Below are 17,095 nucleotides of genomic sequence, written 5' to 3'. Positions count from 1 at the left end.
TTTATAACTTGCGTGAAAATGCTTTTTGAACCGCTTCTAAACCTTCCACAAGTTCCACTGCCACTCCTGCATTTGAGCGTGGGTCTTTGTATTCATAGCTGGATCCAGTCATCTCTGTTTTTCTCTGTATCCACAGAAGCTGGTTCTGGGACCCAATCACTTTCAGGGCCACCCAGTCCCACGCTTAATTTGTAGCCACAGGTCACTTCTTATTATGCTTGAAGTCTTAGACAGACCTACCTAGAACACACCTTTTCCATAATGTTTCTGCCTGGTGATGACAGACAAATAGTTGCAGCGCAACCCATGAACACATCTCCTGCTCCTGTACTGTATGCCTTTTGCCTGTTTGTACCACCAGCATAATGGAAGCAGATGGGAGAGTGGATAGGCCAGCTGTTGTTGCACGAAAGCTCCACAGACACACACACACACACACACATTTATTGCATGTGAAGGCAGGCAAACGGCACACACAGGCGCACGTGTCATGTATGCACGTATGTACATACACGCACGCACGCACGCACGCACGCACGCACGCACGCACGCACGCACGCACGCACGCACGCACGCACGCACGCACGCACGCACACACACACACACACACACACACACACACACACACACACACACACACACACACACACACACACACACACACACACACACACACAATGGCAACTTTGCAGAGTTCTGGTCTTTATCTGAGAGCCAACATGTTGAATGTATCACACACCAGTATGCAAACCATAACACTAGTACAGAACATAACACCGGTATACAGAGCATAACCAGGTGACCTGGGCTGCCTGGGAGCCTCAGCCTGGAGACAGAAGACTCACAGCAGAGCAGCCACGGCTGTGGGGGTCCATGTAGCACTATCGTCACTGGAGACGTGGAGCATGACTCATCTCAGAGAGACGTCAGCGCCTCGTCATAAGATCGCAGGCACTGTGCACACATAGCGTACCACAAGCACACGCACACACACACACACACACACACACACAGATTTTTTGAAGACGCACTACTTCAATAATCACTGGCAGCTTCCCTCTGAGTGCCTCTAAAGACTGCAAAATCAAAACCAGATGTATCTTAAGGTTTGGAGATTATCCGTATAGCTGTCATTGTCAAACTCACATAATTTTGGGGGGTCCTTGACATTGCTATTAGTATGGCCTCCACTGTCTCATACCCATGAACACGCTAGCTAGACAGCAGTAATGATTCCTATTCCTATGTAATGATTCATTTTCCTAACATGACAAAGGATATTCTGTGTTTTGCGTACAATGTTTTGTGTTGTGGGAAACGGAAAGGAGTAGCTACAGTCATTCTACAGCACGGTTTCGGTTAAGATAAGTATTAACTGCTTCACGGTGTTCAGGTGAAAATTAGAACATTTCAACACGTCATGCTGTTCAGGTGAAAATCGGAATATTTCCACAAGCCACGTGATCTGACAAGAAAGTATAAATTAATCAACTGGCTGATTGCCTATGGCTGCTTCTGAAGTTCTCTCTGTGATTATTAGTGTGACCCTGCGCCACAACTTTCCTCCTCCAGAGAAATACAGGCAGAGCACCAGCACCATGGCTATCAGGGGGGGAGTGTGAAAGACCACGCTATTGAGTGAGCTATATGGTGTAAAAAAATTTAAATAGAAATTAATAAAAGTGATCACAGGTTCCGCTATGTGAGGCCTTCCAGTATACTCCTCAAAGCCGCTATCTGCCCGACTGCTTTGGGTCATTCTGTGAATTTCTCAGCTGGAGGTCTATGATGGTTGAGGATCAAGCTGGTGAGGTCACCCGACTTTAGTACTGGAACAATGACCATTTTATGCCACAACTCGGACAGCTCGTCAGTCTCATATGCTTGGTTGATAAAGTCCAGCACTTCCTCATATGCGGGCTCGTACTTTAGAACCTCGGGTTTAAAGTGTGTAGAATGCCCAAACTAAGACGTGACAGCAACACGTGCAAGCACAAGTCCACACATGATCAAATTATAGGCTAATGCGTTTTGCATAACATTTCATAACATAGTTAATCAGTTTAGTCAGAGATTCTGCGTGGTGTGATAACTGATGACCGTTTGTTGTAAAAGCGATATTCCAGAACTGGTGACATTTCTTTGATTGCCATTTTCCCCTGCACTGGTTATCTTGTTTTTAGCACATGCGTCTGTGACAGGTTCTACTTTGAGGAAATGAATTTTGGATTAATATCTATCTTCCTGACATTTATTATCCTCCCAGAATGTCATTTATGAAGGACTGACCAGCTTGTGTTCACAAACACGCTGTTACACTGTCCCACAAATCTACAAAAAGAGGGTTCAACGGAGGCAAGCTGCAACCATGATTCATCTGCCTTATCACTTTAAACATTTACTGGTCTTTTCTTTTTTGCACAGCTCCCCTTTTCTTTTGCTTTCGTGTTCAGTGTACATTAATTCATACATCTAAATTGATTACATAAAAATGGGTGTATGTATGTAAATATAGTAACTACAAAGTAATCACTTTACAGTCAGTGTATTGATAATGATACCTTTATAATCCTATCCTGCTATATTTACGTATAGATCTCAGGTTTCCATTTAAGCTGGCAATGAAGTTTGTTGAGCTATAACAGAAAAGGAATTAAGGGCAAGACTTTCATCTTTCAAAAAATCTAGCTTTTGTGTTGTAACACAGGAGGCTTTGAAGTTAAAAACTGAAATACAAAACTGCCGCAATTCAGTTTGTAAGACGTAACATCTAAGCAAGGAAGGAGCCTGGCTGTCATTGCTGTTTAACTGAAGTTGTACCATTGGACCTTTAAAATAATTTTCTGAACTAAACCCTATGTCCCTTGAACAATAAGACTTTACCCTTGACTACAGCTTGCATACCTCAGAGACCTCTGCTTGTGCAAACTAATTGATAATGAGTTGAGGTTCAATCCTGCAATGAGATAAGGTTGACTGACACTGATGATTGGCTCTGATAATACCTTTCTATTAGATCCATTGTTCTCTTTCCCACCTTTCGTTGACATACTTTATAACCTTTGAGCCTTTGAGGGTTAGGGTTAGTTGTTGAGGGATTTGTAACAACAACTGGACATGATGCAAAATTAAATTCAGGTTTTTATTGGAATATTTAGAATGCTGACTTAAGTTGTGGTAATGGTGTGTTGTTGTGGTGATACCACATCATGTCATGTGGCCTCGCCAGTGATCTTGGATGAATGCTGAAGTTTCTATAGCCCAGGCAGTAACACAGTTCTGGTATTAACAACGTTGTATGACATGACGGATTTATTCACACCCTCAAATCAGACTTGTCTGGTCAGTCTATTGGCTCTTGTCCTATCTAGCATAACCCAACCTTTAACCCATTAAAAACGGGAAAGCATCAAGCAAGTCATTTTAACGACTTTAACCATTATTTTATACGTTGGCTATTCAAAAATAGCAGAAATACAAGCTCATAGCGTGTCACTTTGTGCCGCACTATGAGCTTGTAGATCTGCTAACAGCGAACATTTAACAAAAATCTTTGCCTCTGGGGGGTCCCTGGAAGAAAATATTTAGAGATGGGGGTCCGCGGCCAAACTCACATCATTTTGGGGGGTCCTTGAGAACCACTGATATAGCAACATAAGTTTTTCAGAAAACTGTTAGGATTTAGAAGACATTTGAAGAATGGGTTAACCTGCACCATGATGCTAGTTGTGGTTCAACAGACTGATTCTTCACTAATAGTCCCACTGGAACGGTGCTACCCTTAATAAACCCTCTACACCCTCGGAGTCGGAAGATAGGCACAGGGCTGTGATTGGATTCATTTTAACAGGCTGAGGAAAGGCCTGCTGAAGATTATGGGGGACGTTTGAAGAGCTCAACCCCCAGGCTGTAGGCAGTGGCTACCCTTGATCCCTGCTGGATCCCCCACACCCCTACAACCCAGACAAATAGTAAACACAAACCTGAGGCAGCAGCAGTGCTGAATACAGCCGACAGGCTGTTTGGTCCTAAAATCATAAGCAGTACCTGGGGTGCTTCTCTTTTTCTTTTCTTTTTTGCAACACATTAACCGGTGTGGCATAAGGGGAGGAAAAACAGCTGTGACGATTCACCGAGGCAAGGATTAAAGCTAAGCTCCTTTGTGTGGCTGCGTTGGTGTGTCCACCCAAATGAAAACACAGACAACCAACAAAGCAGTTGATCTGTTTATCACCGCAGTAAGGACAACGAGAAAACGAACAAATCTTCCGGCACTCTATTAGCATACAATTCGCATTTATCATCAACATGAACATACTGGCCAGTTATCGCCATAGCAACTGCTATGAGGTACACTGCTGGCCTCTCCATCACTTAGGGGTTGTGATAAAATGAAGAGCATGACGTCAAAGGCGCTACTGTCTTTTTTCCTTCCATTCAGAGCGGCAAAGGTGTCCTCATGGCAGATAACACGAAGTGAGTCATCTGCAGTGAGTGCCATAAACATTAATGAGGAAGTTTGCTTTGCAGCAGTGCGTGAGTCAGATTGGTCAGCCATGAATACATGCACGCCATAGAGGGTGATATGAGGAGGGGAGACAAAGCATACGTCTTTATTTAGTTTAAGTGAGAACCGTTCATATTCATAACAGAAGAGCACAAGATGGAAAAGTTTTTATGGCATGTCTCTTTCGGAGGCAAGCCATCTAGAAGAGGGCCTGTTTGTGTGTGTATGTGCATGTGTGTCTGTGTCTGTGTCTGTGTCTGTGTGTGTGTGTGTGTGTGTGTGTGTGTGTGTGTGTGTGTGTGTGTGTGTGTGTGTGTGTGTGTGTGTGTGTGTGCGCACGCGCGAGTGTGTGTGTGTTTGTCCGGGACTAATCTCGCAAACCGATCAGCGCCTAATTTCTTGTTCATGCTGCCACTAGGCCACGTTTTATATTTTTTGAAATATTTAACATTTTTGGATGTGTATTGTGGTTGAATCTGGCTGAAACCTTGCCCAAATATGGAGTCATGACTCATAGGTCATATATACTGTATGTCACAGATGACTCATAGACTGGCCGTTAGAGACGGACGAAGTTCAACTTGGACAAAACATACAAAACTTACATTTAAGAAATATTATTTGAAAACAGAGTGAGAATATTTCCCTAACAATAAACATAACCCCGGTGATCATCACATTTTTGACCAATGATTAATTTGTAACAAGATGCCTCTCTATACATTACTGCGTTTTACAACAACTACAAAAAACATCCAACTGATCAGCCTGGCAGATAGGTAAAGTAGGCATCATACATCATGAGGCCTTTAGCACTACAGATGGACATGCAAGTCATACATATTGTTGTTTTTTTTATGTTTGTTTATGCTGTGTTTTTAGTTTTGGTGCTTTTATGTTTCTTAGATAGGCTTAATGTTTTATGTTGCACTGCAAGTGACTGAGGAGGAATGGTATTTCATTTTCTTTATATATGTAAGTACTTGGGAAAAGTGTCAAATAAAGTGATTCTTCATTCTTGAGACCAAAGAACCTACAGTAAGAGATTAGACAGGAGATATTTCAGAATACCTTGGTTAACATTCTATTTTCTGCCAATCCACAGATACAGTTCTCTTTTGCTATACGCCATGATGTGCAGACCGGGGGGCAACCCAATGCTAGAAAACAAGGTTAAACAGGATTATTGACTCATGGACGGAAAAAATAAATAACAGACTTCATGGCTTATTTGGTTGAGTGCATTTAAAAAAAAGGAAATTTCGTCAACGCTCTCTGCCTTGGATAAATCATTGTGTGCGGAGCAGATACCAGTATATAGGCCTACTGTAGATCTGTATAGCTCTACTTGGATTGGCTTTCTTAAATTGGTCCCTCTCACTGCCGACAGACGCGCTGTCTCAGCTAATACTTGTCTAATGTTGATGTCTCCAGTATTTAACCCAGCTTAGCCCCTTTCTTCCCATGGGCTTTCTCCCACTTCTAAAGCTCTTGCTGTAGTCTATCTGTGTAGCCTACTGAATGAGCACGTACTTAGCCGTACGACGTAAGCAGTACTCTGGGGTCAGATGGTCAGATGGTTACTAGAGGGCTAATTTCATTCTTGCAAAATGACAATAATACTAGAAAAGAGTCTCATTTTTTATGTATATAAAGCTGTTTTTATGGTTTGTTCCTATCAACATAGCAAATACTGTTTGAAAAAAGTTACTATGGAAGTTCTAAAATTGTGAATTCACTTCAAATTAGCTAACATCTAAGCTTGTAATAAGGCTGTGATTATCAATACAACTGGATGATGATTTTATTTTTAGCGGTGCCAACCGCTCTTGACTCTGTCCGTATGAGCGTCCGTATGAGCGTCCGTATGTTATGTCAGCACGGCAAAGAAGCAACACATACAAACACACGCACACACACACACACACACACACACACACACACACACACACACACTTGGAGATTGCCTATGCCATCTCTCCTCTCGGAGATTGCCTATGCCATCTCTCCTCTCATTGGCCACACGTGCCACTGGTTATCAAAGAGGGGTCCAGGGACCCCCCGCGTATGTTATGTCCGTCCGCCCGTTTAGGGCACGGGATTTTAAACAGCTATAACTCCAGTTCGAAGCCTGCCACCAAGTCCTAATTTGGTATGTGGACTTACACCACCAATAGGGACGAGCATGAATTGCTGAAGTTATCAAAGAGGGGTCCAGGGACCCCCAGCGTATGTTATGTCCGTCCACCCGTATGAGCACGGGATGAGCACGGGATTTTAAACAGCTATAACTCCAGTTTGCAGCATGCCACCATGTCCACATTTGGTATGTGGACTTAGACCACCAATACGGGACGAGCATGAATTGCTGAAGCCCCGTCCCCTCTGTCTTCCCATTGGCTGGCCTTTAAACAGCCATAACTCAAGTTCGCAGCATGCTACGGAGTACAAATTTTGTACATGGACTAAAACCACCAATAGGGACAAACTGTAATTACTTAAGCCCCGCCCCCTCTGTCTGCCCATTGGCTGGCCTTTAAACAGCCATCATTCCAGTTTGCAGCATGCTACCAAGTACAAACTTGGTAAGTGGACTCAGACCACCAATAGGGACGAACTGAAATGAGTTAAGCCCCGCCCCAAAGGCACCGCTTCCTTCACACAGGGTGTGATTTTGAATATTTGACTGACTTTTGGCTAGCATTCCAAGTTTAGTAACTCGGGGCTCAATCCCAACAAAGCATTGTAATTTAATATTTGTGTGGATGACAACACTACCCTGAGTGAAAGAACACTCGGTTCTTTCACTTGTCAGAGAAAGAGAGAGACAAGAGAGGGGGGGGGGGGACAAGAAAGAGAGGAGAGAGAGGAGCAGTTCAGCCTAGTTTTAGGACATTAACTGGACTGAGGTTCCAGATTCAGGTTTCACTGGAAGGGCATGGGGCTGAGTTATGGTGGGAGATGACTTTGTCCCACTGATCAGTCTGGCTGTGCGTTTCCTGTCTGCTCTAATCAGACCCTGGGGGCTCATTTGCTGGGCTCGATGCAGGAGTGTTTCTGTATGGTGCCAATCACTAATGACCTTCTTGACACCATAAACCATATAGATCTGTCAGCACAATTCCCTCTCAAATTACACTTGACAGCACTCCAATGCTACCTGTTTTTCTTAGAGTTTGTGACAATGGCGCATCCGCTCCACATAGTGTCCAATCTGTCCATAATTACAAACACATACAAGCATGTATTGTGTTCAATATAGGCCTGGCAGTTAGTGTATGCAGTGGCATGCTTACCATCCAGGCACCAAGCTCAGCTTAATGATAATGTGCTTCAAAGGTCACCTGTCCAATACTGCAAGAGGATGATTGGCTGCTTTTGTGAGACATCACTTTGAATTAGACATGACCTCAACCTTAGATCCAAGTGTGTGTGTGTGTGTGTGTGTGTGTGTGTGTGTGTGTGTGTGTGTGTGTGTGTGTGTGTGTGTGTGTGTGTGTGTGTGTGTGTGTGTGTGTGTGTGTGTGTGTGTGTGTGTGACTTTAATTACTTATATTTGAGAACACATCAATGATTTTGAATTGATTGAATGTTCCCCATCTGGTCCTATTTGCTAGCCTTGATGTAGCCGTACCTGAATAAGAAATGACTCATCACTTCTCATCTGATGTATTCCTATGTGACTCATGGCCAGCAAAGTGGGAGTGTGTAGCCTTCCCTCTCCCTGTCCAGCGACATGAAATAAAAGAATGACATATGTCTAGAATGACATAATGGACATGGTTTATGCCTTTTCAAATATTTGGCATCCAAAATGCAGTTTAAGTGGTATATATTTTCATTCTGAGACCTGATATAACCTCACTTACTTTCAAGTCTTAGCTTAAATATAAATTGTGATGCATTGCATTATTCTACCCAATCTGTTCCATCAGATGGAGGCAATTTTATCATTAAATCATTGCACACAAGCTTAATTTGTACGTTTTGTAATATGCTTCGACATGCTTGGTGACATTTTACAAATAAAAATACAACTTGTAAAAAAAAAGAAAAACACATGTAAACTGAGAATAATATGTAAGATGTTTTGCTTTTGATGCAGTGTGCACACATTCTATGGTTCCGTTGTTCCATCATGAAATAAATTAAGTGAACTGAAACTGCTGTGACGATCTCTGTAAGCTGTCATATCGACATGGCACAGCAGCCACGGTAGCATCAGAGTGGTATGGGTGACAGGGAGTGCATGTTTCATTACGTAACAGCTGCTGTGATAACAACATCAGTCTCAATAAAAAGCGTGTCTCAGAGTCACAGTGATCCAAGGGGATGCAAGGCTAACTTTCCCTAAAGAATGCAGCCAAGTGATTTCCTCAGGGTTGACTGATCGAGTCCTCATTCAGAAACGGGGCCAGTGGAATCCCTATAGGCACTGGGAGTGGTTGGATCTGGCCTCAACCAGTAGGATGACAGTATACACTGTATGCATTGTTGTTAGATGGAGCACACGGTTACATAACATGTAGCCTTTGGAATATTGTGAAATACTGACAGATAACAGCAGCAAAGAAAAGAATAACAAGTGAGCAAAGCAAACCACTTGAGTATTCACATGCATGCAATGTCACGACCTGGGAAAACCTACTAAGGAGGAAGAAACAGGATTAGTCTCTCATCATTACAAGGCCTCATATAGAATCACTCATCATGTTACCCAACATATCCCAGGCCAAGTGTTTACAGTCTTCTACAGTGGACGTATATGCTCACCCATTACACAACCGAGTTAACTCTAGGTGGGTCTTTGATCCATATAAACTGTTAGGAGTCAGATGCGAAAAGGCACGGATACAACAACAAGTGGTGCCGTCACAAATAGATGTGACAGGCTTCTACTGCTAAATGAAGCGCCTTGTGTGTAAACCAGTTTTGGGTAATATGCAGTACTGTATTATTACTTTCCACAGTAACTAGTCTAAGGGATTACAGTGATTACACGGGGGGGGGGGGGGGGGGCTATGGTTTGCATTTCCTGTGCATTCTACAGTTGGTTGATTGATTGATGATTGATTGATTAATATCTTTACTGACAAATCCATAAGCATAAACATATAATTGTATCTGTCAGAAGAATAAAACACAATAACGGTGGAGAGCTTATGTCCATTGTGGTCCTTTGAGGGTCACTGAGTGTGGTCCAGCGGATGCAGTCCCCAGGGAGGAGAGGTGAAAGGGTAACCCGATTCCACCTGCTGACGCAACCTCCCACCGACTGCGGGGGTAGGCTACGCTAATTCTGTTAGACAGACATAAATTGTGTCATTGACACAGCCAGGTTGAATAATTCATGATTTGACACAACTCACCGTAGCTGCTATCACCTTGCACCAGACTGGCACTGGCATTAAATGGAACGGGGGCTAAGTAGGCTAAGTGTGGTCCAACACTGCATCCACGGTCGATTTTAGACAGTCTGTTTGTTTCTACTATGGCGTCTGACATTTGTTTTACAATTCTAGCATACGGTAAAGCAGAGTTTAACTTTTTCAAATGTAATGCAAATCGAAGATCATTTCCTCGTCCTCACACACACACACACACACACACACACACACACACACACACACACACACACACACACACACACACACACACACACACACACACACACACACACACACACACACACACACACACACACACACACACACACACACACACACACACACACACACACACACACAGGAATAAGAGCCGCCACAGAGGTAGTGCTGATAATGCCCCATTGTGTGTCATGTGGTCGCAGAGGCCGGATGCTTGGAAACTAAATTAACTTTCCTTCTCAGTGATTCTTGAGTAAAGCTGATGCCGTTCATGGCTCACAGGTACACCAGTTTACATTACTTGCCTGCTTAAAGGGACTTGAATAACGCGTTTAAGTTCACAAGCCCCTAAACTGTTACTGCCTTGGTATATTATAATACTTTAATTTATTGAACCTGCTTGAGAATGAACGGATGTTGTACAGGTGTAGCTTAAATAAACAGGAATATACCACATTGAAAAACATTATGCTACACTTCTTCATCTATCAGCCTGTAGGCTAGTCTGTATCTTGATATCTCTTGAGTGTTTGGATTTGTTGTGTTGGTTTTTTGAGTGATCAAGATGTCAGCAACCTTGCCCTGTAGCAGCCTACCCAGTTAATTAACCTGGGTAGGTCCCTATTCTGGGCATGTCATTATAGGTGAAAATAGCCGATTTACAAGCTCACAACGCATCACGATTCAATGCACTGTGAGCTTGAATATCGGCTATTGGCTTCATTACTTGTTTTACTGTGTCTTCTTCGTATTGTTGTACTGTGGCCTGGGAAGACTTATAGCCGATTGTGGGCCCATATCTGAACCTGCATTGTAAGAAGGGGAAGCAATTCCAACTGGAGTTGGTCTCTGCACTGTGGCTGCTCACTGTTCCAGGGTGGATCAAATGCAGAGCACACATTTCTCCACAGGGACAATAAAGTGTATAATCTGCACCCCATTACCACTTGCTTGAAGGCCTCTGCCTTGTCTTCCACACTGCAAAATCCTCAGTATTACTTGATCTCTATTTCTAAACGTAATTGCTTTACAAGACCTTGAAATTGGTTGCCTGGCTTTTTTTTTACCCAATCTTCTTATTTAGAAGTAATCGTATCATGAAGTTATTCTCAATTAATTGATTTACATTTACACTTTCATAATGCTATGAGAGAATTCTAAACATCTAAAGTGCACCTGTCCCTTGTGTTGCTCTTGTATGATGTATAATATAATAAGTGTACCTGGCAGGCACTCCGGCATATGTAACAACATGAAGTGAACTCCTAATGCTGATATTTAAATATACATGTTTTCCCTCACTTCCCCATGATGTTATTAGTTATGTATGAGTGTGTGTCATGTGTGTTTGTTTGTGTTTGGCAGGGAGCCTGATATTCCACCCTGGGCACCTCTACTCTACCAGCTCCAGCTCCTGCACATCAGAGACAAACCAGACCCCCTGACTCTGCCCATACCCGACCGCATCCGCATTGGCAACCAGAAGCGAGAGCGAGGGAACTTTTATTTTCAGAGGGAAGCGTACAGCATGGCTGCAAGAGCCTATTGCATGGCTCTGGGTGTACTAATCCCATGCACCAAAGGTAACTGACCATAGAAATCGAAGGTTTATTTTACACAAACATTTTCAATAATGCCAGACATTCATCATGGCAGTTGACAGTACTTTATAAATAAAGTCCTATAGTACACCATGGTGTGTAGGAGTGAACAGCCAGCATAGAGAAGAGGACAAAAGTCCTGCACACTGTCTTCACTTACAGCGGTGTATGAGTGTATGAAAGAAAAACACATTTCAGTCAACAGTCCTTCATCAGGTATCTGCAGATATCTGATGAAGGTCAGTTGACCGAAAACATTGTTTCTTTAATACATTTTATTGTGTAAGTGAAGACCACACTGGGTGAGACCTATCCGGTTGAGACCTAGCCGGTTGAGCGTCTAAACGGAACTACTGGAATTTGACGGAAGTTTCGTTGAGGCTTTACAGATCTGCATTAGGTCGGAACCAGGCTTTTCTCCTCTACAATTTACTATTTAGGCATTCAGCAGGCAATGCTCTTAATCCAGAGCGATTTACAGTAAGCAAGATGAGATGAGAAAATGTTGGGAACCAGGCTGAAAGCGCCAGTCACACTGAGCACTATAACTATAAAGATAACTATAACTATATCGTTCACCATTGTATTTTTTTTATAGTTGGTGTGAACTCTGCCATACACTTGACATATTGACATATTTGTATAGTTATAGCGCTCAGTGCGAATGGCCCTGAAGACAGTATGCGGGACGTTTTTCCATTAATACTAGTGTAACTTGAAAATAAGTCCGATGCACACCTCAAAGGTTAACAACAGGTGCTTACGGCAAAAAGGAACGTCCAAAAGCACATAAAGAGACATTTGATATCAATGATAGATGTCAAGAGAGGTCCCACACACTGTCTGGAGCTTGCATAAAAATGTATTCTGTAAACGATTTTCGGACCTTCATCAGGACAATAATGATGTTTTTTAAATACTGTATAGCCTACATACACACATACACAAACTTTCATAGCCACTTCTTTTTCAACTTCTTCAGCTCTGACATATAACGTCTCTCTCTCTCTCTGACATTCACTAATCACGCCACCACAATGCAGAGCCACATCTCTCAATGCGGCGTGACAGCCGCCATAAATGTTTTAGCATAATTCTAATGAAAATCAAAGCTAATCAGCTTTCATATTATTTCCACCTCATTAATTACTTTAATTAAGGAGATGGCGCTGTCACCCCAAGAGGGGAGCATGGCGGAGTGGAGCATGGACTGGTTCATAATGTCTCAATGATGATGGACCAATGGCTGAATATTCGGTGGTACTTAAGAAGGAAGGATGAGATCAGGGCCATCAGGTTCATGTGTTTAAGTGGGTGGGGAGGCAACCGGTGAGAAATAATTCAGCACGGACAGTAACATGTGACTCTTGCTTTCAGGTCTGTTGCATTTATTTTACAATAAATTATTTTAGAATCAATAGATATTTAAACCCACCATGCACAGTAAAAATATCCTATAACCATGCAACACCTCCCCCCACACACCCTTTTTTTGAAAGAAATTGGCTCTTCTTAAGCTGTTCAACTCTGTCATTAAGGAATCTGAACATCATATATGGTAACTGAAGAGAAAATGACAGGTAGCCTACAATAGGTGCCAATTTCCGTATAATCCCATTAGGATGGCCGTTGCCATGGAAACCATTACAGTCCACTCAAACGGTCTAGAATTACTTACATTTCTAGTCTCCATCCTTAAAAGGATGGAGCATATAACGGGAATCTTCAAACAGCATTTCCTCTTCAACACAAAACTAATGACTCGCACTTTAGGTGTTGACCGTAACAAACCATCCCAGAGGAGCAACTGTGGCGGCACTTCCGTAACAGAATACATTTCAACGCAATAAATACAAGAAACGCACACAGCCTTCATTCCTGCCCTACGATATATCAAATACCTGATCCATCGCACTCGCTTTCACCTGTTTTCTGTCGACATTACGCACTAAAAGGTAGAGAGGACAAAGTAGGACAGGACATATCCGTGACAAAGTGGCAGGAGGTGTGAGAGTCTTGTGTGGCCCTGTGTTCTTGTAGATGGCAACAATGCCGGTGTGTTGGCGGTGGCGGAAGAGGAGGAGGTGAGGGACTACAGAGTGAAGAGTCTGAACAATCTAGCCGCCGCTCAGCTCAAACTGGAACAGTACGAAGATGCACTGAACACCAGCCGGGATGTGCTGTTCCTGGAGCCTAACAACGTCAAGGCCTTGTTCAGGACAGGAAAGGTGAGGCCACTTCCCTTTGGATTTCCTATTGGTGGTGAACGCAGCAAAAACGGTTGCAACCCAAGATTATGGTTTTCAGGTCATGAGCTTCAACCACTTTAACCCTGTATACTTAAGTTGACTGGGCTTCCCCAGGGCTCTAGGTCCACCAGTATTTCCCTATACACCAAATTCATTCAGCAAAATAGCTCATCTACACGCTTCATCTCGCGTCGCAATATGACACATTGTGAGCTTGTAGATCTATTTTCTCTGAATGTTTGCTCCAGAATTGGGAAGCTAGGATTCAATTAGTTAATATATCAAATGTATTAACTGTATTATTATTATTCCAAGGAAGATTCATGTGACCACTCACACTGTAAGGTTACTTTTATTTTGGCGTGGCACTTTATTGAGGTTCCTGATCACTGCCATCTGTTTATCTTTATTGTCAGATTTATGGGTGTGTTGCCATCTCTTTTTCAGATGCTGTCAGACAAGGGTGAGAATAAAGAGGCAATGGAGCTACTTAAAAAGGCCTTGAAACTGGAGCCTGCCACTAAGGTGAGACTCTATATGGGTGAGCATGTCTGTCCTTTCGTCACCACCTGCGTTTCCCTACCAAAGACAGCCTGTGAAACCCAACCATACCTCTCTCACACACACACACACACACACACACACACACACACACACACACACACACACACACACACACACACACACACACACACACACACACACACACACACACAGAGAGAGCAAAGGTCAGTCTAAAATAGCTCCCTAAAGTCAATAGGGAGGCCCATCTCCTGACACCCCAAATTAATGGTAAGGGACTAATTTGTGTTTTCACTTCATGCAATTCTGCAAAGATGCTATCTAACCAACAAGAAAACAACCATGCAAGACCTGTGTACTGACTGAACATGTTAGTTGAAATTTGGACAAATCACAAACCCATATAAACACATTCATCACACTGTCAATTCCTATGATCTTAGTGCATTACTACTCGGGCTCCTTTGAGGACCTGTTCCGTCTTGCTTGTGTGGGTAGTGGAGTCTGCCAGATCCTCCACCTGACCACACTGATTAGAGTTGTCTGGAAAGCCCTGCACCTCGTATGACCCAGACATCAACTAAATAATGTCCCTGACAGTAGATAGAAGGGTCGCTGCAGTCTCATACTGCAAAGAAGGTGATAATAAATAGAACCATTACGGCTGTCTTCATACTCTACATTGACTAATGAACAGCACTCATCTTACTGGCTTACTATGGAGAATGGTTAATCATAACAGCAATTGTCACATTAACCTCAAGAGGCTTTTGCTTGACATGATAATTCACTCATTGATCAAACCTACTGTTGTTAGGTGAAATGGCCAGACATTGTGAGATATAAGATCATTTACATACAACACACAATAACCATGGCATTAACTCTTGTCAACCCACTGTTGCCTCTGCTCCTCTCGAACAGACCTAAAGTGCACAGTGCCATGATCTGCCATAGCTGCCATACGTCTAGTCTTGTCTAGTCTAGACAAAACTAAAATATCTGCTGGCTTGGTAATTACACCCTTGTCTCGATGGCGGATAAAATCCTTTACAGAAACTTAATTTAGCTGCACTGTGAGAAGGTACTGGTCTACGGTGTGAATCTGATGGCAGGGGAAAAAGATTCAACAGATACGTTGTCTAATAATAGTATATAATAAAATATAATAATAATAGAGTTGATTCTGCTACATTATACAATCAATGCACGATGAGTTTAATTCTCCGCTTAACAATTTTAAGATTGATGTTGAGCACTTTACATTACAGTAGAACATGCAGTGAAATGTAACTTTTAAAACTATAAAGAATATGTTAGTTTGTTTTCTGTTTGCTGAAGCTTACACTGAGTTTAAGTCATTTGGCCTACCTAAGAATATGCAGAACGTAATAATAATAAGACTTCTGCTGCCATCTACTGGACAACTTCAATATTACAATCTCACATGTAAAGATCCTGTTTAAAGTAAACTTTGTAATGAGATGGAGGTATTTAGACAAAAGTGATTTTAAGGTCACTTGTTTCTGAGATGTTGTCTTTTTCACCTAAGGCAATCCATGTTGAGTTGTCTAAACTCGTCAAAAGGCAATCCGGAGGCTGTGAGACCCAGAAATGGAAACCTAAACCTGCCCAGATTCTTGGAGAGAATATTGCACCGTTTCTGATCCCATCCAAAAAGAAGCCACCTGTAAGCCAAGCCAATTCATAGCTTTAGCCGAGTAAGAAATGCCTTTCATTCACTTCAGTTTAAAAGACAAAGCAGTTGTTTATGTATAGATTGTTTTGACTGTTGTTTGGTGTTTTAGGGAATGTCATGGAAGTTCCTGCTTGGAGCTTTGGTGGTGGCCTTGGGCAGCTTAGTGACATCAGTCATTCTGACAGCAAGAAACTGACATCGCCAACAAAAAGGAAGTATCTTCTTCACCTCCAGGTTATGCAATAAAATAACTAAAGCAGAAAAACATGGCATGCACTGCACAAAGGCCACGGTGGTGCTGATCTCCCAAGTTTTTATGTGAGAGTAACAAAGTGTAGTAGACTAATGTTCTTCATTACAATTATCAAGTGCTCGTCAAAGAATCAAGACACTACAACAGTATACACATTTACAGTATAAGCAGATTGACCCATGAGAGAGAAATCTTTGGGTCAGGTGTATCTTAGAGAATTGGGCCATGCGATTTGTGAATGGGCTTCCATTTCTCTTTATTGAAAAAGAAAAGCTTGGTTGTGCAATGTTTTCTGGAAACCAAGTTTAAAACTAAAAACAAACTGAAACAAACTTTTACTAATTTTATGGCAAGGGCAACAGTCACAATTTGAGCAAAAACCCTATTACAATCACAATCCCCACATCATCATCCCACATAAAAAAGCTGCAACTAATCTGATAAAAACATATGGCAAAATTAATTGCAAATTCTTTCCACCATCTGCCATTCCACTGTAGCTCATAAGCCCAGAAGAATCCAAAACAGCAGGGAAAAACATTGTCCAGTGTTCAACAGAAACAGTGAAGTAAATGTGTTGCAGCTGTAATGACTTATTGCTTACAGTGACGCTCAATAAAAAGATTGATTGAAAAACCAACTTGTCATTATTTTTCCC

At 42.3% G+C, this 17,095-nt stretch overlaps 1 protein-coding gene across 1 annotated transcript in view; it reads left to right on the top strand.

The window, feature by feature from the left end:
* The window catches only part of fkbp16 (FKBP prolyl isomerase 16), a gene marked incomplete at both ends in the record, with an annotated part of 32,060 nt that extends 15,680 nt beyond the window's left edge, over positions 1–16,380 (top strand). Inside the window, 5 exons of the mRNA XM_084059575.1 lie at positions 11,479–11,696; positions 13,755–13,942; positions 14,411–14,488; positions 16,038–16,175; positions 16,294–16,380. Of these exons, the coding sequence (XP_083915701.1) occupies positions 11,479–11,696; positions 13,755–13,942; positions 14,411–14,488; positions 16,038–16,175; positions 16,294–16,380 (709 nt within the window). The remainder of the gene's footprint in view (positions 1–11,478; positions 11,697–13,754; positions 13,943–14,410; positions 14,489–16,037; positions 16,176–16,293) is intronic.
* Between the last annotated feature and the right edge of the window lie 715 nt (positions 16,381–17,095).

Source organism: Gymnoscopelus microlampas (genome assembly GCF_963454915.1).
Source record: "Gymnoscopelus microlampas genome assembly, chromosome: 6".
Classification (NCBI taxonomy): domain Eukaryota; kingdom Metazoa; phylum Chordata; class Actinopteri; order Myctophiformes; family Myctophidae; genus Gymnoscopelus; species Gymnoscopelus microlampas.
Note: the sequence above shows the minus strand (reverse complement) of the source record. Positions and strands in the feature narration are given on the sequence as shown.